Source organism: Hyaena hyaena, unplaced genomic scaffold (genome assembly GCF_003009895.1).
Source record: "Hyaena hyaena isolate Hyena2069 unplaced genomic scaffold, ASM300989v1 scaffold_16, whole genome shotgun sequence".
Classification (NCBI taxonomy): Eukaryota; Metazoa; Chordata; class Mammalia; order Carnivora; family Hyaenidae; genus Hyaena; species Hyaena hyaena.
Window position 1 is genome coordinate 44130 of NW_024080650.1, and position 22346 is coordinate 66475.

Genomic DNA, 22346 nt, shown 5'->3' on the forward strand with positions numbered 1-22346 from the left:
AGGTCATGATCTCACAGTTTGTGGGTTCAAGCCCCGTGTCAGGTTCTGTGCTGGCAGTGAGAAGTCTGCTTGGGATTCTTTCTGCCCCTCCCCTGCTTGTGCTCACTCTCTCTCAATTATAAAAAATGAAATAAACTTTAAAAACAAAATAAAACAAAACCTTCACATTTAAATAGCACTCCTTCCTTCTCCCAGATAAAACCTTATTACAGATGTAAGTACATCCTTACCTATAGATGAGTAATGGAGCGACAAAAACAGAATAAGCAAATGATGTAAAGACACACAGTAAGTTTGTAGTGAATGAGATCCCAGGTCTCCAGAGTATTGGCTTGGTATCCAATTTAACAAATTAGAAGAAAAATTTAACAAATTAGAAGATTTCTGTGAGGAATACCATCCAGCATTACAGGACCAATATATGACTACATAAACAAGATGACTTATTCTTGGAAGGGAAACTTAATATCATAAAAAAAAAAAAAAGCCAATTCTTCCTAAATCAATATGTAAATTTCATACAATTCTGATTTTTTTTTTAGAATTAAGTGTGCAAATACAGGCATATATATTAGGGTATTAATAACAGAACTAGATACATGTGAAGAACTAGCAACATCCTGATGTCCAACAAAAGGTTATTTGTTAAGGAAGTTTATGATAGATGCATGTGATTAGATATTTTGAAGTCATTTTATTTTGAGACTCTACATGCCATACAGAATTGGTCATAAAACAATGAAACAATATTAAGCTAAATAACCATACCATTACATATACATATGTAACACATATAACATATGTATATATAACTCAAACAACTGCAAGGAAATATACGAATATCTAACCGTCATTATCTTTGGGATGTGAAGGTGACAAGGAATTTTTTCAACTCTCTCCTGCACTTTTTCACATTTTCTCCAATGAGTATGTGATAGCTCTAAATCCGGAGAAGTGATTCATGTCATCTAAGGGAGAAAATGCGTATGTCCTGCTCTGAGAAGGGAAATATTTCCCCGTATATGAATGCCTCCCTGTGTTTGTATCTTCTCCACGCCTCATCATGTCATTCTGTCCCTTCACAAGGTGCTAATGGGCGTGCCCTATGGAAGTATTCCCAGGAAGACAGTGCCTCGGGCTGAGGAGGAAAGAGCCATGGATTTCTCTGTGCTTTGGGATTTTGAGGTACCATCACCAATAAGCCAGCGCGCCTCTATTACGTGGTTGTGAGGCCTAAAGATTGCATGGGTGCGTGTGAAATATTGCATTTAACCGTTGGAAAACCAGTGCTTTACTCAAATGGGATCTCCCACTATGCAAAATGAGCTAATCAACTATGTCCTCCTAGGTCCCCTTCCTGGGTCCTTTCTCCAGCTACACACTGCCCCCCTCTCTCTACCAGATCCATGTAAGTGATCTTACAGGATAGTTTTCTCTCCCCACACCCACATTAAGACTCCAGGGCTCTTCACCAGTTCAGCTGTTCCCAAGCTTTACATGGTATCCGCCACTGAATATCCTGCCTGTTCCTCAAATTCAGTGCCTCTCCAGCCACACCCACATCACTTTTCCCCTTCTCCTTTATTGGAACCACCATATATCCAAACATCCAGGTGTGACACATGAAAGTCATCGTACACTTCGCCCTCTTCCTCACCACCGCCCCCCCACAACCAATCAACCACTAAACCTGAGCCTTTCTACTAAACCTTTCTTGACTTGGTCTCCCTTTCCGCATCCCCCTTGCCTCTTCTTCAAATAATGTCCCCACAGTACCAGGACCATGTCAGAATCTTCTACCTCTACTCCCTGCTTTGACTGGGCTCTTAAAATCTCCATTCCCTCTGCTGCCAGAGTGATCTTTCTGAAATGTAAACCTGACCCTGTCCCTTCCCTACCTTGGATATTCACCTGTCCTTGCTCCCAAATGGAATAAAATCCGGTGTTTTGAATCAGGTTGATGAAAGAACGGCTCACCATCCGGCCGCTCCCTCCATCTCCAGCCCCATTTCTATCTCAGACCTCACACTCTTGTATTTGTCAAGTTTGGGGGAAGTCCCCGAACGCATCACATACCAGTGCCTCCCTGCTTGGGACACTGCTTGGAACACCCTTCCCTCCTTTATGAATCCCCTCACCTCCATGCCTCTGGGGGGGCTTGGTCTGTAGCTCCAGGGAGTTCCTGAGGCTGGGAGGCCTGGCTGTGATGGTTCAGGCAACAGGTCATTGCTGCTGCTGTCCTTCATGCTCCTGGGCAGGTCCAGGACCTCTCAGGTATGTGTGGAAGTGAGTTGGAGTATTTTTCTAAGACATTTGGAATAAGTGCGTTCCAAATAACTACTACACAACTCTTATATACTACTACTACTGTGTACTACCTAAGGATTTCCTTTATTCTTTTTTTCCCCTTTATTTATTTTTGAGAGAGAGAGAGATTGAGCACACGCAGGGAAGGGGCAGAGAGAGGGAGACAGAGGACCCAAAACCGGCTCCATGCTGTGAGTGCAGAGCCTGATGCATGGCTCAAACTCATGAACTACTCATGAACCATGAGATCATGACCTGAATCAAAATTAAGAGTCAGCCACTTAACTGACTGGGCCACCCAGGCTCCCCTATTTTTTTTTTTAAGTTTATTTATTTATTTTGAGAGAGCGAGAGGGAGAGCATACTGTCATGCACAAGTAGGGGGAGAGGCGGGGGGAGAGAATCCCAAGCAGCTCTACACCATGCAGGGCTCAGATTCATGAATGAAAGATGACCTGAGCCAAAGCCAGATCTCAGATGCTTGACAGACTGAGCCACCCGGGTGCCCCTCCTTTGTTCTTTATTTCACTCAAGGACTCCTATGGAAATATCCTATATGCCCAAAACAAACTGAATTTATTCAACAATAATCCTCTGTTTTGTTGTCGTTGTTGCTACCAATGGCAAAATTTTCTTTTTCTTTTTTTTTTTAATGTACTTTTTAAAAAAGTAATCTCTACAATCTCTACACCCAATGTGGAGCTCAAACTCACAACCCCAGGGTCAAGAGTCACATCCTCCACCAACTGAGCCAGCCAAGTGCCCCTAAAATGTCATTACTCAGGCTAAAATTAAAGTTTGGGGAAACTTCTATCCATCACCATGACAGCGCAGTTTCTCAGTGGCTAAATCCTTTTCTGATGAGATCAATGAAGATATCGCCTGGGTGACTCAGTCGGTTGAGCATCCGTCTTCGGCTCAGGTCATGATCTTATGGTTCATGGGTTCAAGCCCCACGTCGGGCTCTGTGCTGACAGCCAGCTCAGAGCCTGGAGCCTGCTTCAGGTTCTGTGTCTCCCTCTCTCTCTGACCCTCCCCTGCTTACGATGTCTGTCTCTCTCTCAGAAATAAATAAAACATTAAAAATAAATAAATAAATAAATAAATAAATAAATAAATAAATAAATACTGTGTAAGAAGCACATCAACATTTGGCAGATTTTTATAACTCAGAGAACCATTCTTTTCCACATGACCAATCCATGATGTTACAGAATTACATGTGGGGAAAAGATAGTACAAGATAGAACAATTAAGCCTTAGAAACTTTAAATCTTGAGATAATTTTTTAAAATCTTGGGATAATTTGAGACTTACAGAAGAGTTGCAAAAAGAGTACAGCATTCCTGTATACCCTCTACTCGGCTTCACTTTATGACAACATCTTATATACCCATAGAACAAAACTAATAAATAAATCTTGGTACAGTAGTAAAAGGAAGTATAGTATTTATTTGGATTTTACCAGTTTTCCACTAATATTCCTTTTCTATTCTGGGACCCGATTCAAAATCTCATATTGTATTTGTCCTGTCTCCTTAGACTCTGCCAAATCTATGACAATTCTCCGTCTTTCAGTGACCTTGGTACTTTTGAAGAGTACTGGTCCATTGACCTTGATACTTTTGAAGAGTACTGGTGTGTTGACCTTGATACTTTTGAAGAGTGCTGGTCCGTTGTTTTGGAGAATGTCCCTCAGTTTGCAGACCTAATGATCTCTCATGATTGTAATGAGGTTGTACATTATCGGGAAGGCTACCACAGAGATAATATGCCCTTCTCAGGGGGCCAAACTGGGGTTACATTATGCTGATCTGTGTTATTACTGGTGGTATTAACAGTGACCACTTGGTTAAAGTAGTGTCTGCCAGAATTCTCTGCTGTGAAGTTAGTATTTTTCCGTTTTCAATTACTCAGTATTTTGGGGAGTACAATGGATTTTAATATAACAAGATATGAAAAGTTAATTATGTGATTCAGATTCTACATTACAAGTAAATATAAGATGACTATTATTGAGCTGAGGTATCATCTCAAAGAAGAAACAACGTAGGGGCACCTGGGTGGCTCAGTTGGTTAAGTGTCTGACCTTGGCTTAGGTCAGGATCTCATGGTTCGTGAGTTCGAGCCCCGTGTCAGGCTCTGTGCTGACAACTCAGAGCCTGCTGAGGATCCTTTTTCTCCTTCTCCTCTGCCCCTCCCCTACTCACACTTGCTCTCTTGCATGTTCCCTCTCTAAATAAATAAATAAATAAATAAACTTTAAAATAAATTAATAAATAAATAAACTTTTATTAAAAAGGCAAAAACCCTAAAGAACAATGAAAAAAGACTTGAGGTTCAGATTCAACTGTGAGCCTTACAATGTATATGTAAGTTTTGTTCTGAGAAAGCTCACAGACTCCCACCTCCTTCTGGAGTGTTAAATTAAGACCCTGGAACTGTGTGGGGAAAGAATTTGGAGGTCTGTGTGCATATGCACACGCGCTCATGCACACACACACACACACACACACACACACACACACACCCTTATCCCTAATTGTATCCAGGACGAAACAATGCTCTCCTCCTCGTCCTGTATCCACATGTATTCTGTATAATGGAGACTAAAGAGAACGAAAGAGAGACACGGAGACACAGATAGACTGGGGATCACCTGGGGGAACTTAAAGGAAGAACAAAGACACCCACAGTTCTTCCTTTCTCCTCTCAGACTCCCTTTAACCCCCTGAGAAAGAAATTCCTGGTAGAATGAAAGTGTCTGATGACTGTCTACACTAAGCTTACAAACCCGGAGTGTTTGGATCTGCCGTCCCACAGGGCTACATCAAGTACTCTGCCCTCTTCTACGGCTACTACAACAACCAGAGGACTATCGGGTGGCTGAGGTACAGGCTGCCCATGGCTTACTTTATGGTGGGGGTCAGCGTGTTCGGCTATAGCCTGATGATTGTCATTAGATCGTAAGTATGGCCGTCTCTTTCACAGGCTTTTCATTCCCTTCACCCAAACACCCCACTCCTATGGCCACTCTGTGCCTGCTTACCTTCTTGCGGGAATTTAGAGAGAAAATAAGGAAACAAAGAAAGTATACATGGATTGTCATATGTGGTATAAAAAGATAAGCAGGGTAATAGGGGAGGTTTGGGGAAATGGGATAGAAACATCTTTACATGATGCTGAGAACTGCCAACCACACTAGAAGTCTGGGGGACAGCATTTTACACAAAGGAAGAGCATATGCAAAGGGCCGGAAGCAGCAAATCTCCTAATGAGTTCCAAAACCTGTCAAAAGGCCAGTGTGGCTTGAGAGGGACCAAGTACCTGATCAGGTAAGACCGGAGAAGTCTTTGAGGTCTGTTTTTGCTTTCCCCAGACCTCAGCTTCCTCAGAAACACTCTTCTGCTTCTCTGTAACTCTAGCTTGCATCTGAGTACTGAGCCCCTCACTTCTAAAGATATCAACAAAAAGTGCAAAGGAACATATGTGGTGTGATTAATGATGGTGACCTCTCCAGCCCCAACTCTACCTGTATCCATGGTCAGAAATGGCCTTTTAATATGTCTGTGCCTCTTCATTTATGTTCTCTGAAGAAAAACTTCTAAGCCAGGGGGCCCCAGTCAGCAGAGGCTGGTGCAGGTTGGGGGGCACCGTCTCCTGCACAAACCTGACTCCCAGGGCCCACCCACCCTTTAGCGGGGCCACCAGAGGTCACCCCTCGCAGAAGAGTACAAGTAGCTGTGTCTGCAGGAGAGGAGTAGAGCGCTCTCAGAGCCTGGGCAGAACCTCTGAAGGGGTGGTGTGCGGGCCCAGCACAGCTTTCTGTCACATCATCTCAGGGGGAAATGCTGCCATTCACAAGGGCCTGCCCAGCCCGTGACAGTAACCACCAGGTGATGGGTAGCCGTCCTGCCGGCTCTATCTGGCCAAAGAGAAAAGCAAGGAGATGGGCTTGGCCGTCATGTTGTTACATTTTTTTCCCTGTTATTAGCCCAGATAAGTATAGGGCTATGGAATGTTTCCCTGATGGATATGGAATGTTTCCCTGATGAACCAAAAAGCTAGCTAAGTGCCTGGAATAGCAAATCCCAAAAGCCAACACATGAGACAGAGAGGCACAACTTCTCCCCCGACCCCCACATTATACCTGATAAGAGGATCTGCTCGGAAGTCTACCTCCCGCAGGGCTGGACTCCAGGGAGCACAAAGCAAGAATGAGGACAGGTGGGATAAAATGGATGCGTAATGAGGTAGGCATGAGGTACTTTCAGCCAAGTTTGCTTAAGAGAAGAATGTGCGTGTCACCCGGTTACGATAACAATTACCTCGGGGCTTACTGTTGTATCAGAAAAAAATAGATGTTTCCTGTTCAAGAAAACAGGTGAGGGGCACCTGGGTGACTCAGTCAGCTAAGCGTCTGACTTCGGTTCAGATCATGATCTCGTGGTTTATGAGTTCGAGCCCTGCATGAGGCTTTCTGTTTCAGATCCTCTGCTTCCTGCTCTCTCTGCTTCTCTCTCTCTATTTCTCTCTCTCTCTACAAAATAAATAAACATTAAAAACATTTTAAGAAGAAAACAGGTGAATTAGAAGGAGATGTTCCCGTTTGACAATACAGTTCCCATAACAAGTTCTTGAACAACATTGGCAAATGAGTCAAGGCACAGGAAGTCAGGTGTCAGGGTAGAAAACATGGTTAAGTGTCTTCTCCTGCAGGTTTATTGTCCAGCTGACACCATGTGTGCTTGCAGGGGACTCCGAACCTGGGGGGAAGACACCTGGTGACCATTAGTCCAGTTCTGGGCTCTTGGCCCTTTCCCCTCCTTGGCTGTCTGCCACCTGTGTCCCAGACCAGCTGAGGCCAAGGTTCCCTGGGCAGTCATAACAGTGGCATGTACCCTACAGGATGGCCAGCAACACCCAGGGCAGCGCAAGCGAGGGGGAGAGCACTAACTTCACATTCAGCTTCAAGATGTTCACCAGCTGGGATTACCTGATTGGGAATTCAGAGACAGCCGACAACAAATATGCCTCCATCACCACCAGCTTCAAGGTACGTGCCCAGGGTAGTTCCCGCTTCCTGGGGGAACTTCGGGCCCCTCTGGTCAATAGGAGACTTCACCTACCTGGGGCATGGTAGATGAGGTCCCCCAAGGAATTTGTGGTAAGAGCCGTATTAGAAGTGTGTGCCCAGCTCTCAAGCCTTCCAGAAGGAATGCTCAAAACTGGTACCCACCATGTTTTTTTAATATGGCGGAGAATCATGGATGCTGGGACCTGGTCCTGCCTGTTTCCTCATGGAACTGTTTTCTGCCAGCGAAAAAGGAAGGACTCAATTGGGGCTGCAGTTCTCAACCTTTTATGCGTGTTGGAATCACCTCAGCTTTAAAAATCTTTTAGACCCAAACCCCCAGAGATGCTGGTGTAATTGGTCAGGGGCCGGGGAATTCCTGGCAATGGATTATTTAAAAGCTCTCCGAGTGATTAGAACACCCAGAAAGGGTAGAGAACCCTGGTTTGTGGGTGTGGGAGTCAATTAAATGTGCCACTCCATACTTAATAATTTCATTGATTTGTCACAAAAGATACGTGATTTGGCCTACACATCTCTGTTTATTTTATAAACGAGAAGCAAATGAACGGAGGCGGAAGCTGGTATGCCGACGCACTGTGCATCTTACGTTTTCCTCCATGACTATAAAAACCATTCAGAGTTCTTGACAGTTCAACATTTCTCCCATATGACCAGTCAGACTTTATTTCCTCACAGCCTGCCAAAGATTAGATTTACAACATAACTGTGCTTAGTTGTCTTGTCTTCTTCCCTCCCCCGCCCCCCCCCCCACCCCCGGCCCTTCCTGGCAGGAGAGGTGGGCTGCTGCCCGCTCACCAATAGCTACAGATGGCAGGTCCACCCACCAGGGGCAGAGAGTGGGCTCCGCTCCGCAGCTCCCTACGTGGGTTTCATGAGCCCACAGTCCTGACAGCTTGGCAGTGGGAAGCTCAGGGAGCTGACTGGGTTCCCCTCCCTTCTCCTTCTCCCAGCACTGAGGGCCCACTGACAGAGCATCCAAGGGCAGGGAAGGGATCAGTGAGGGCTTTGTCTCCTGAGAAAGACAAAGGTCAATGTCTATGAAGCACTTTAAACATCTGGGAAGGTGAAAGCTGCTTCTCTGAGTCTGTTAAAACCAGAGATAATACCCTTACATAACCGAGCACGTGTGCCAACAGCATGAGCTAAGATATATTAACTGCTTGATCAATTAGTTAAATCTGAACCTGAATATAGTAACTGTTGTTGATTGGAAACGGCTCCTTCCAGATACTTTGGAAACTGGGAGACCTTATTTACCACTGCCATCTTGTGTCCTCATAGAGAATTACTGAGGCAGGAGGCAAAGTTTATAATAAAAAATCTATTGTATTTTTGTTTACTAACAGCAAACAATTAGAAAACATTTTTAAATTCCATTTACAATAAAATTACATGAATTACATACAATTCTTAGGAATAGAGTTAACAACAACAAATGTACAAGATGGCTAAACCAAAACGTATGACATTTCTGAAAGAACTTAAGACACCCTAAATAAATAGAGATATATACCATGTTCATAGATTAGAACAGGGATCAGCCTACTATGGCCAGGGGCAAATCCAGCCTGCTGTAAATAAGATTTTATTAAAACAAAGCCATGCCTATTTATTTCCATATTGCCGAAGGTTGCTTTCATGCTGCTACAGCAAAGCTGAGTAGTTGTGAGAAAGACCACATAGTTTGCAGAGCCCAAATATATACTATATGACTCTTAGTAGAAAATGTTTGCTGGCTCCTGGATTGGAAGATGCAATATTCTTAGCATTTCATTTTAATCTATTTGATCTATAGTTTTAAAATATTCCAGTCAGACAGTTGCTGAACTCTTTCCAGGCCTTAGTATCTGTGTTATGGGTAATAATAGAAATTACTCCATTGGTTTGTTTTGGGGATTAGGAGGGATAATGCAAAGCAAGGGTTTAGCACTACATCTGGCATACAGTAAGTAGTCAATAAATGTAAGCTTTTGGTATCACATATCAAAATAGCAATAACAATAAGATATATCATCTTAAAGAAAATAATTCTCTATAGGGCAACGATGCCCTGCACCACCTCCTTTGTATTATTTCATTTATGAAAATATAGTAAGTAGTCATCTTACAACAACATCAACAACAATGGTTCCTGTTGGTTCCTGGCCTGTAATTATTCACATCTCATTTCCACACATCAAGGAATCAATAGTGGATGAACAAGAGAGTAACAAAGAAGAAAATATCCATCTGACAAGATTTCTCCGGGTCCTGGCCAACTTTCTCATCATCTGCTGTTTGTGTGGAAGTGGATACCTCATTTACTTTGTGGTGAAGCGATCCCAGGAATTCTCCAAAATGCAGAATGTCAGCTGGTATGAAAGAAATGAGGTAAAAAGGGCATCTCTGTGGAAGTGAATATTGAGAGCAAACACAGATATTATACTCGTTCCTATGCCATTTTGCTGAATTCATTGAAATTTTGGATTATAGGACATGTTTTAAAAAGTGAAGTTACATCCCTTTCTAGTCAAGTAGCATGATTGTTTAAACAAAGAGTCACCTCTTAATAGGCTTTTGTAGGTTGATAAAGCTGAATTATAATTAGCATGCCAGTCAACTGAATAGTCAGTTGTCTTAGCACCAATTATTAAAAAGGTGATCCTTTCTTCACAGCTCTACAGTGCCACACATCAAAAATCAATTATCTGTTAATATAATTATATATATGTTAATATAACTATATAATATAATAAATTTGTTAATTATCTACGGGTGTGGTTCTGGGCTCCCTGTTCGATTCCACTGTTTTATTTATCTGTTCCTACACTAAAAACACACTGATAAACTATGGCTTTATAGTATCTATTGATACCTGGTAGACTGAGTTCTCTCCCAACAAGAACCACAATAAAATGCATTCAAGTTTCATTGTGATTATATTGAATCCATAAATCTCTTTTGGCAATTTAACATCTTAGTAGCTAGCAGAAATGGCTGCAAAATCTTCCCCTTCTTGTATTCCCAAATTTCTTTGCAATATCATTTTCTAGCTCCTCTCATGAAGATGTAGAATCTGTTTCCCCCTCCCTTGAATCCAGCTAGGCTTGGCCATGTGAGCTCCTTTAGCCAATGAGATAGTAACACCCATGATATAGCAAACTTGAAAAGGACTTGGTATTGGAACTTGCTTTCTTGGAAACCCCGAGACCTCCATCATGTGAATAGTTCCAGGCTAGCCTGTTGATGAGAGACACAGGACCCATTTATCTCATCACTCTACATACTAGCCAGTCAGCCACCAGACTATGAATGAAGCCATCAACCATCAGTTGACCACAGATACACAAATGAATCCAGGTGAGGCCAGCAGAAGAACCACCTGCCTAAGCCCAGAGAACAAAATACCCACAGAATCATGAGCTACATAAATTAAATGATAAGAAAGAATCTATCTCCTCCCACAAAGCAAGAAAGGAAAAAAAAATAAATATGGAACTTATAGGACAAATGTAAAGCACAAAATCAGACAGATTTAAATCTAAGTCTACCATTGATTACAATAAATGTAAATGGATTAAAGCTACAGGTTTTTTTTCTTAAATAGTTTATTGTCAAGTTGGTTTCCATATAACACCCAGTGCTCATCCCCACAAGTGCCCTCCTCCATGCCCATCACTCCCCTTCCCCTCTCCCCCACCCCCATCAGCCCTCAATTTGTTCTCAGCATTCTAGAGTCTCTCAGGGTTTGCCTCCCTCCCTCTCCCCAACTATTTTTCCCCTTCTTTTCCCCCATGGTCCTCCGTTAAATTCCTCCTAATCCACCTATACGTGCAAACATATGGTATCTGTCCTTCTCCACCTGGCTTATCTCGCTTAGCATAACACCCTCAAGTTCCATCCATTTTGCTACACATGGCCAGATTTCATTCTTACTACATGGCAATGATAAAACTATAATTTAAAGGCAATAATAATCGGATTGAATTTTTTAAAAAACTATGTGCTATTTACAATGAACCCACCTAAAACATCAGGTCACTAAGCGATGAGGGGGATACAAAAGATGCTTGAGATGGATTCTGCCCATAAGTGGATTTTTAAGTTTCCTTAGGAAGCAGATTTGACAAGAATAAAGCAAAGTACAAACAGCAGGAGGCAGGAATAATGATCAAATAAGATGTTTTTGGTTACAGATGTGTGTCAGGTGGAGAAGCCTATATGAGCTGGAGAGACGGGGGCGGGGGGTTGTGGCAAAGGCAGAAATCAGGCTGTGCATTAAACAAACATGTGAAGAAGGGCAGTGAAGGATGTGGTACAATGATGGCTCTCCAGGTGGGAAGCGCTGCATGAGCAGGTGTGAGGGTATGAAGGTGATGAGAAGCCAAGCCAACAGTCAGTGTGACAGAATATGAGGGAGTCAGAACCAGTCCAGAAGGGTTGACCCACCTGCACCTTGGTCAGCAGTTCAAGGATTTACTTTCCACTACATGAGCAGTTTTAATTTCAGAAAGAATGTTCTACTGTGGTCAGATTCAGTTACACAAGTAGGATTCTCCCAAAATTGGAGCCAAAATTTAATGCTTACCAGGCTCTGGGCTAGTAGACTTACATCAATCATCTATTCTGACTCTCACAACAAGAACTGTCATTCCCACTTTATATGTGAAGAAACAAGGAGCTCAGAGAAATTATGTAACTTTTCCTAAGTTACAAAGCCAGCAAATGATAGAGTTGGGGCTCAACCCCAGAAAGCTGACTCCAAATGCCATACTCTTTTTTTAAAATGTGTAAATTTATTTATTTATTTTTGAGAGAGAGAGAGAGAGAGTGTGTGTGTGTGTGTGTGTGTGTGTGTGTGTGTGAAGGAATGAGGAAGGGTCAGGGAGAGAGGGAGAGAATCCCAAGCAGGCTCCATGCTGTCAGCACAGAGCCCAACAGAGGGTTCAATCTCATAAACCATGAGATCATGACCTAGGCTGAAATCAAGACTCAGGCCACTAACCGACTGAGCCACCCTGGCACCCCGAAATGTCATACTCTTAACCGCATCCCTCTGCTAGTAGTTCCTTTCTGTGATTTGAGCTTCCTGTCTTCCAGGCTCCTGAGATAAGAGCCATCACAGTGACTCTTGCTCAGCTTATGACTTACAGAACACAAGGCACTGTTCCATATGTTAATTCATTTATCTCTCAAAGAAAGTCTGTTATTTCTGTCAATACTAATGGCAACATCATGAGAGCAACCAGTAACAGAGCAGGTATGATGTGTGGGACATATGCTGACTGCTCAGGGCATGTTGGTGTCTTAGCCAAGGTCACACAGCAAGTTGCGGAGACCAGAGGGCATCCCCAGAGGCAGAGGAGGGGGCAAGGAGGAGACGGGGATGCATGGGCCTAGGGATTGCAGAGAAGGTGGCCAAGCAAGTGATATTGATGACACAAGTAATCCAGGCTTTCCTGACTTCTCAGGTAGAAATCGTGATGTCCCTGCTTGGTATGTTTTGTCCCCCTTTGTTTGAAACCATCGCTGCCCTGGAGAATTATCACCCACGCATTGGACTGAAGTGGCAGCTGGGGCGCATCTTTGCACTCTTCCTGGGGAACCTCTACACATTTCTCCTGGCCCTGATGGATGATGTTCACCTCAAGGTAAAGACCACAAACCCCCTCTAATCCCTGGTGCCCACCAAATTCCTTTTTCCACTACAATAATTTCCTTATGCATCATTCCCATTCGTTGAAGAAATTTTGGAAAGTTGTGAAAATGAAAATGAAGGAAAAAATATCCCCAGAACCCTATGACCCAAGAACAAGCATTGTTAATATTGTGCTGCAGGTCTTTACAGTTTTTTCTTTGGTTGTCTTTTTTACATCATATACATGTCATTTGGTCCCCTTAATATTTTACCTGTAGCCTCTCCTATGTTGTATCATAGCTGCCATAAATGTTTACTAGCCAAGTAAGTGTCCATTGAGGTGATATGGGATGATTGACCCAAACTTTCATCACTGCTCACCAGTCGGTTATGGAGCACCCGCTATATCAGGCCCTGAAGGTACAGCAGACAGCAAGACGGTGCTGTTCCAAGGGTATTCACATCTAGGCTGGTGGCCAGACTCATTCATTACATGCTGTGGCATGTGCTTCAGTGGGGGCAAGCCCAGGCAGGGTGGCAGTGCATAGGAGGGACTCCAGATCTCCCCTGCCCAACCTGGGGAGTCTTACAAGACACTGGAAAAAGCAGAGGGAACAGCTGCAGAGGGAACAGCCTGTGCAAACAAGGAACTGCAGGATGGCTAAGAATGGAATGGAATGAAGAAGGGGGAAATGAACCTAAGGGAAGGGTCAGATGATGATAGTCATCTTCCCCACCCCTTCCTCCTCATTATTGGGCTGCATGAACTTTTACCTGAGGTTATCAGAAAGCTATTGGAAGGTTCTAAGCATGCAGGTAACTGTGTCTGGCCCTTGCCTACCCCTCCACCTTCATCTCTGGCTTTCCTCCTACCCCCAATGAACTGTTCTATTCTCCTGAACCTCATATTTCCTCCACAGGACAAAATTTTCTCTTGCCTCACTCTCCACCTTTCCCCCCTTCTTTGACTAGTTGACTAATACTCCCTGAGATTTTGTGTCAGATGTCACTGCCTTCAGGAAGTTCCCTGTGGCCCCCATGGTCTGATGTGGACTTCCTTGATCCCCAGAGGATATTAACCATAGCTCTTGTCACTCTGTTCTATAATTTACTGTTCATCTCTGTCACCTACTAGACTGTGAACTTTCTGAGGAAAGCCTGTCTCTCTTGTGTCACTGCTGCCTTGCATGCCCAGAATAGACCCTGAAAAAAATTATTCTCAAAAGAAGAATGGATGGATGGATGGATGGATGGATGGATGGATGGATGGATGATAACTTAGAAAAGATAACTTCCTGGAAAAGACCCAAAGACTTCAGTCAAATGCCCCTCTCTCCTGTATAGACTGAAAGACTGCAGAGGGTATTTCTGTGAAGACTGCTGAGGGGTAGGTCAGAGGCTAGGTGGTACAGTGGTGGCATATTCTGGCTTTAATTGTTATTCCCATGGAAGCAGTTGGACCATCCCTGGCTCCTTCCAATCCACATCTCCATATTCCATTTTAGCTTTCTAATGAAGAGAAAATAAAGAACATCACTCACTGGACCCTGGTTAACTATTACAACTCTTCGGGTTGGAATGAGAGTGTCCCTCGGCCACCCCTGCACCCTGCAGATGTGCCCCGGGGCTCTTGCTGGGAGACAGCTGTGGGCATTGTGAGTAGTTATGCTTTCCTGCAGAAGTGATCCCTGTTCTCAGTTCTTTGTTATTCCTTCCTTGACGTTTCTATTTTTAATCCACCAAAATGCCAAGCCAGTATTTCTCAGGAAAGTTCCACCTTTTCTCTTTTCCATTTTTTCCCCCAGCATCCCAAGTATTTCTCTACACGCTGTCTTCATCAGTCTAATGCCACTTGTATTCATTTAGAGTTTTCCTGCAGATTTCATTGCAAGCCTGAGGTTCTCCACCTGGAAATAATGAACAAATACTCCTAAAAATTAGATGCAGGGTTAGTGTGTGTGTGCATCTGTGCATTTTTGTAAAGAGAATTCATGGTTTTCATCCATCTCAATAATTAACAACTACTATATCCCCTTGTCCACTGTCCGAATTGTTCCTGTAGCTGGCACACTGTGGACTTCAAAGGCTAATGTCTTTTGCCTTCCTGAGCAGAAACTTGAAGTATTTGCAGGTCACACAGGGATCACCTTCCCTCTCTTCCTCAGCTCTTGCACGGGATTTCTACCCCTGTACACCACCCCACTGAGATGCAGAGTTTATTACTTCTTCATGGGCTCCCTAAAGAACCCACTCACATGTAACATCAGACAGCAGTGTTTTTAACTGAGGATGTGAAGTACAATGAAGGAGGGCATGATATCACTCAGTCCATCGAACACTGCCTATAAATCCACCAGCAGATATTTCCCTGCTGCACAGCGTCCTTCCCATGGGGTCCTGGGGGCCTTTTCTCCCCTGCCTTCCTCCATGGAGAGCTCAGACTCACCATTTCTTGTCTCCTCCAGTCCAGATGCCCCCATACTCCTTAAATCCTCCTCATTTATGTACAGAGCAACCCAGCTTCCCTAGCTCTTGCATTTCTAAAGCCCTCACATGTGTAACAGAGAAAGAGTCTGCAAGTCAATAAAACCCACGCTCCTTAGAAGGCAGGAGAGAGTTCATTTTACCTACATGGTTCCTTTGGAATGTTCTGCAATAGAATTTCTCATTTCCTGTCTGAATGCCCATCACCATTCCAAACACTGATTAAAGCTTGTCTCTTTCTGAACCTGTAGCAATGATGAGTTTGAGCTGTTACATACTGCTCACCTGTATCCTCTACCACCTCCACCCCAGGCCCCAGAGCATCACCTTGCACAGACGTGGAGACCTGATACATGTTGATTTGTCTTTTACTTAGGGGCATTAACTTGAATTATTGTTGAGAAATAATACTGAAAACTCATCAGCCGTTCATCCAGCAAGCATTTGTTTATCATCTTGGAGGATACAAAAATGGATAAAACAGACCCCTAGGAACTCCAAGGCTGTTAGATGTCTTAAAGGTTGTGATAATGCCTGGTAGATCTTTTCCACTTTTTTAAATTAATAAATTATATTCACTCTATAAAGCAGAGGAAAGCTTTGCTTTTAGCTCTTCCATTATGTGCCTCATGTAAAACCTGCATGATTATCTCTGTATAACAAGCAAAACATCCAATTAGCAGGAGATAAAGAATGCTGGCTGTTGTCCCTAGGGCCAGTGGTCAGATTCAGTCTTAGCTGTGGGCAGCTACACTTCAGAGGAGGTGGGGGAAGCTAGGGGGGAGACTTCAGATCCTCTCTCTGTGCAGTAGTGCTGATAACTATATTAAGCTGGGCATTGCCAATGTGCCAGGCAATTTGCATGCATAATCACTGAGCTTCCCAATAACCTTGCAAGGTTGATATCGTTATCAGCTTCAAGAGGCTCCAAGATTATTCCAAAGCAATACAATTGGTAACTTGCAGAGCTAGGACCGAAAATAAACATTTTCCAAGTCTAGGGTCCTTTTTCTGCACTACCTCTCTGTCACCAAGAACCAGAAAGTCACAGAGAAGATTCAGGTAAGTGAGGAAGACTTTGCATGGCTGCAGTCAATTGGAAGACATAAGCAAGGTTTGACCTTGACCATGCCCTTTTCCTGTGTTCCCCCTTGCAGGAATTCATGAGGCTGACTGTGTCTGACATGCTAGTAACATACATCACCATCCTGCTGGGGGACTTCCTGCGAGCTTGTTTTGTCCGGTTCATGAACTACTGCTGGTGCTGGGACCTGGAGGCTGGGTTTGTAGGTCACCATTTCATGGACATTCTGCAGGAAGGCATCTCAACCGTCCTATTTGATATAGTCGGATGCATTCCTGGGAATTTATTTAGAGAATTGATGACAGTCTCTATTCTGTGAGGTGCTGAAGTACTCCACGTCTATTTCCTTTGAGTCATATTTGCCTTCTTAGAGGAAACGCCACTTTTCCCCCATGTAATTAACAATGCAACCTTCCTATCTGGGGAATGGGGGCATCTGGCCTTGGGAAGAGTAGATCACGTGGTTCAGTGCTGAGCGGACGGTAGTAGAGAAATGCCAAAGTGGCGTCACCTCTCATTAGGCAAGGCAAAGAACACTAGCCTTTGAAGCCCACACGGAGCAAGCAATGGGAATGAGAATGGAAGTGGATAAGGGGAAGGGTAGCTCCTCATTTTTGAGACTCTGAAATCTTGGGGTGGGAGAGGGCAGAGGTGGACATGACTATTTCAGAAAGTCCTGGAATACACCGAGAACACAGGTGGCATTGGTGCGGTCTTCCGGATTATGCTTTGAGAAACCTCTTTGGACTTGTTCCCTCCACCTGGAATGCTCCTCTTCCCCACCTACCTGGGAAACTGCTCATTCTACATGTGTGTCATTTCCCCTCTGGGTGGCCTTCTGTGACAGGGCAGAATCTTTGGCCTCATCCATCCTGTGCGTGTCTCTTTCACAACACATCACTCACTGACCCAGTAGTCACGGGTGTTGAGCGCAGGGGAGTACTTCCGCAACTGAGCTTCATCTCTTGTTTCCCTGTGTCGTCTTCATCCTGGCCTGCAGTAGGGTACCTGGCCTAGGTCAGGGCTCCAGTACAGGTTTCTGTCATAGTTTTTTTTTTCCTTTTAGTCACCAACCACAATTTTACGCAAGCCTATTCGACTTCTCCTCATAGCAAGGAAAACTTCATAATCTCGTCTGAGAACAAGAGTAAATGAACTTCATGCTCAAAGATAATGCCATCTCTATTTTTTTTTAATTTTTTAATCTTTGTTTTTGAGAGAGAGAGACAGAGTGTGAGTGGGGGAGGGGTAGAGAGAGAGAGAGAGAGACACAGAATCTGAAAGAGGCTCCTGACTCTGAGATGTCAGCACAGAGCCCGACACAGGGCTTGAACTCAGACTGTGAGATCTTGACCTGAGCTGAAGTTGAACACTTAACCGACTGAGCCACCCAGGTGCCCCTAGAATGCCATCTTTATTTTTTTTTAAGTGGGCTCCACACTGGGCATGGGTCTCACAACCCTGAGATCAATACCTGAGCTGAGATCAAGAGTCAGATGTTTAACCAACAGAGCCACCCAGCACCCGCAAGAATGCCATCTTTAATAGGACAATATGAGACTGCTAAGATATCATTGCCCTCAAATTAATTTACAAGTTCAACAAGATCCCCAAATACTATTAAAGTTCATTCTAAAAATAAACGTGGAAATAGCAAGAAAAATTGTAAGACTGCAAAATGAAATGGATTATACTTACCCATTATATTAAAACATATTATGAAGCTATAATAATTAAAACTGGTACTAGGGGATAGACAAAATGATCAATTTCTATTATGAATAGAAAAGAATAGAAAATCCATAAATACAATCTATAGGAAGTAATCTATGTGGAAATTTGGTTTAAGGTAAAGGCAGTCTTACAAACCCATGGGAAAGGAAAGATTATATAACAAAGGGAGGAGAAAACTGGTTAACCACTGGGGAAGAAACTATATTTCTCACCTACTTCACCACCTACATAAATTACAGGTATATCAAAGTTTTAAATGTTGAGAAATGAAAGCATAAATTTCTAAAAGAAAGCATACATAAAATTACAGTCTTGGGGTAAGGAAAAAAATTTCCAATGCTCCTTTTTATTTATTTTATTTGTTTATGAGAGAGAGAGTGTGGGTAGGGAGAGCAGAGAGAGAATTCCAAGCAGGCTGTGCTCTGTCAGTGCAGAGCCTGACATGGGGCTCAATCTCATGAACCATGAGATCATGACCTGAGCCAAAATCAAGAGTTGAACGTTCAACTGACTGAGCCACCCAGGCTCCCTGGGGTGAGGAAAATTTTTCTAGCCAGAACACAAAACCCAGCAGATGAGAAGTTTTCAAAAATATTTTAAAATGTTAAATTGCAAATGTATAAGACTTAACCCTCGTGTATTTGAAATATATATGTCTCCTCCTTTGATCCGTGCCTCACCTTCCTTTCTCTCTCTCTCCTGACTTCTTCCTCTTCCTCCTCCCTGTCACCCTTGACCTCTATTTCCAAAGGACAAGTGGGGAAGTCGGTTTAAGCATCCTGCATAAGGATGCCCAACTCCCTAGGTGCTCACGCACTTTGCCTTCTTTCAAATAGTTGACAGATCTCCAAAACTCTGAAAATCAGTCAGGCTGAAAATATGAATCTACTGAGCTCTTTCCTTTCCACGAACTGCTCTGAGACTCCAGGGAGGTGGAAAGAAGAAAAGAGAACTGAAGGAGTCGTTTAGTTATTTTGTTTGCTTGTTGGCTTTAAAAAAAATTTTTTTATAATGTTTATTTTTGAGAGAGGGAGAGACACACACACAGAGTGTGAGCGGGGAGGGGCAGAGAGTGAAGGAGACAGAATTGGAAGCAGGCTCCAGGCTCTGAGCTGTCAGCACAGAGCCCAACGTGGGGCCCGAACTCACAAACTGTGAGATCATGACCTGAGCCGAAGTCAGACGCTCAACCAGCCGAGCTACCCAAAGGCTCCCTGCTTGTTTGCTTTCAAGCTGTCGTTTTATTTGACTCCCCATTTAAGAATTTGCATTTGGTTATTTATTGGATTTATTCCTCGATTATAATTTCAAGGTAAATCTCTGATTAGAGCATGGATAAAACATTCTCTTAGGGGCCAGTGCCCTCCCAAGGCACTCTGGCCTGCAATCCCTAAAAGGTAAAAATTCTCACTTTTTTGTCGAAAAAGTCATTGGAAAAAATGTCAACTTTGAGAACTTCAAATCTTCTCTTGAAAGGTGGAAAATGTGTTAAAGAAACAGAGCCATAAACACAAGTGTCCTCTCTGGTCACCAGAGCAGGCTCTTGGGGACAGAGTGGCCCTGGCTTAGCCAGTTGGCTGGCGATGGGGGCTGGCTGATGGCTGACAGCTTCCTTTCTCTCTGTCTGCCTCCCCCTGCAGCCCTCCTATGCTGAGTTCGATATCAGTGGAAATGTACTCGGTTTGATCTTCAACCAAGGAATGATCTGGTAGGCTCTGCATTTTACCTGGGGACCACCTCACCGGGGGAGTCAGAAAACTAGGATCCCAGGCTTTGCTCCCAATTAGCTGGGGAGAAGCTGGACGAATCTTCGGGCCTCTCCGAACTGTCTCTTTTCGGGTGACAAGTAGAGGGAAGGATGAGATGAGAATGAGGACAGCGTCTGGCCAACGCACGTGTTACCATAGACGGGGTTGGGGGGGTAGGGGGAGTAGGAAGAAAGAGAGGGGAATGAGAAGGAGGAAGGAAAAAAAGAAGAAGTAGAGAGGGGAGGAGAAGACATGAAGAGAGGGAGGAGACAAGAGGGGAAAGGAAAGAAGGAGGGAAGGAGGGAGAAAATAAGGAGAGGAAGAGTGAAGGAGCCAAGGGGCTCCCTCCTTTGACACAGGAGTTAGAAGAAAAGGCTGCATAATTTCAGCCCAAGACTTTCAAGATGCCAAGGGCAAACTTTCTCAGTTTAAGGACTTCAGATACTTCTCTAGGAAGCATCTGCTGGTTTAGGGGGACCACGGAGAAACAGACAGGGGGCCACATCATTTGTTAGGTGCCTTGTGGTGAGACAGTGGTTAAAATCCTGGCCAGAGCCCAAGCCAGTAATGCTCAGAGCGTCTCCCTCTCCTGAGAAATGGGTAGCAATGATAAGTGTCCTGCCTAAGCGGGAGACTCCTGGCCCCAGGACCCGCAGGGAATGCAGCTGGACCTCATGCCCCTAACCCATTGATCCCATTTCCTCCTGTCTTCCTTCCCTGGCCTCTCCTGCTGTTGGGCCAACCAGGTGTGTGATTTCTGCCCTTCCAGGATGGGCTCCTTCTATGCCCCAGGACTGGTGGGCATCAATGTGCTGCGCCTGCTGACCTCCATGTACTTCCAGTGCTGGGCGGTGATGAGCAGCAACGTCCCCCACGAGCGCGTGTTCAAAGCCTCCCGATCCAACAACTTCTACATGGGCCTCCTGCTGCTGGTGCTCTTCCTCAGCCTCCTGCCCGTGGCCTACACCATCATGTCCCTCCCGCCCTCCTTTGACTGCGGGCCATTCAGGTGCACAGTCTTGGTTGCCGGGGAGCAGCTCCTCTCCCAAGGCAGCCTGCTCAGAGAGTGCAGGCTCAGAGGTCCAGGTCTGGCGGTCACACCAGCCCGCAAAGGGCCCTGGAGCTTTGGGCAAATGATCAGGGCTGTTCAAGAGTTTTCTGCAAGGATGGAAGTGTTCTGTGTCTGCGCGATCCAATATGGTAGCCGCCAGCCACACGTGACTGTTGAGCACTTGAAATGAGGACCGAGGAACTAAATTTCTATATTTCATTGTAATTCATTTTAATTTAAATAATGAGAAACATGGCTGAAGGCTACCATATTGGACAGCACAGCTCTGACCTTTTAACATATGGATAATCCACGACCCTGGATTACCTTACCGTAGGATGAGTAATGGGGGATATTCTGAAGACGAAATAACCATTGTTTACAAGTGCCATTCAAATGTGAAACAGAGAATGAGACTCTGGCCTGGATCCCTATGCTCTGCAGGGCATTTGCATGCTGTGAGCTCAGGGGATAAGTCGGATTCGTTTAGGAGACTGGGCATTGATAAAGACATAAATAATTATGCAAGGAGGTACATTGAGAAATCATATGCCTCTGTTGCTCTCTTTCCAAGTGTGAGGCCCCCTGGAAACAAAGCCATCTCTCTACTCCATAAAAGGAGTTCTGTGGCTCAAGCAGTTTGGAACACGCTGCCCCTGTCATCTGCCATCTTCTCATTTAGAAGTGCTGGAGGCACACTCTTTATTAAGCATTGGAAGAATCGTGCGATAAGATAACGTGCGTAAGCCAGTGCATCCATCCTTATTGACCACAGACTGTTTCTTCATGTAACACCCATCCAGGGCCAGGAGTAGGGTGAGGCCGGGAGGGCACAGACTCTGCCCTTGCACAACCCTAAAAGTAAGTAGCTCCTTTACTTGTGCAGCCCAGGGCCCCACCCACCTCACTCTGGTCCCAGCGCTACCTACCATTACAGATCAACACACTTCGGGAAAAGCCGACCTGGTACTTTTCAGCTTATAAGGGACTTAACTAGATAAAGCTCTGTGGTGGCTGCCCCACGGCAAGTGTCGTGGTGCTCAGACATGTGAGTGGAGCTCAGGACAGAGAGATCTGGCTGCACGGGGGTTCAGATGGAAGGAAAGGGGGGCTAGATCTAGAGTAGAAAAATGTGCTATAGAAGGCCTGGGATGCCAGGTTGAAGGGAGAACCACATGATAAAAGTGGTAGAAGCATCTTCTGACTTCTTCCTAAGCAAGGTT

At 44.4% G+C, this 22346-nt stretch overlaps 1 protein-coding gene across 1 annotated transcript in view; it reads left to right on the top strand.

Moving 5' to 3' along the window:
- Nucleotides 1-22346, top strand: part of TMC2 (transmembrane channel like 2) — a 68914-nt gene that overhangs the window by 30364 nt on the left and 16204 nt on the right. Inside the window, exons 7-15 of the mRNA XM_039224067.1 lie at nucleotides 1087-1185; nucleotides 5131-5273; nucleotides 7216-7363; nucleotides 9587-9775; nucleotides 12856-13035; nucleotides 14528-14677; nucleotides 16664-16792; nucleotides 19965-20032; nucleotides 20842-21081. Coding sequence (XP_039079998.1) covers nucleotides 1087-1185; nucleotides 5131-5273; nucleotides 7216-7363; nucleotides 9587-9775; nucleotides 12856-13035; nucleotides 14528-14677; nucleotides 16664-16792; nucleotides 19965-20032; nucleotides 20842-21081 — 1346 coding nt within the window. The remainder of the gene's footprint in view (nucleotides 1-1086; nucleotides 1186-5130; nucleotides 5274-7215; nucleotides 7364-9586; nucleotides 9776-12855; nucleotides 13036-14527; nucleotides 14678-16663; nucleotides 16793-19964; nucleotides 20033-20841; nucleotides 21082-22346) is intronic.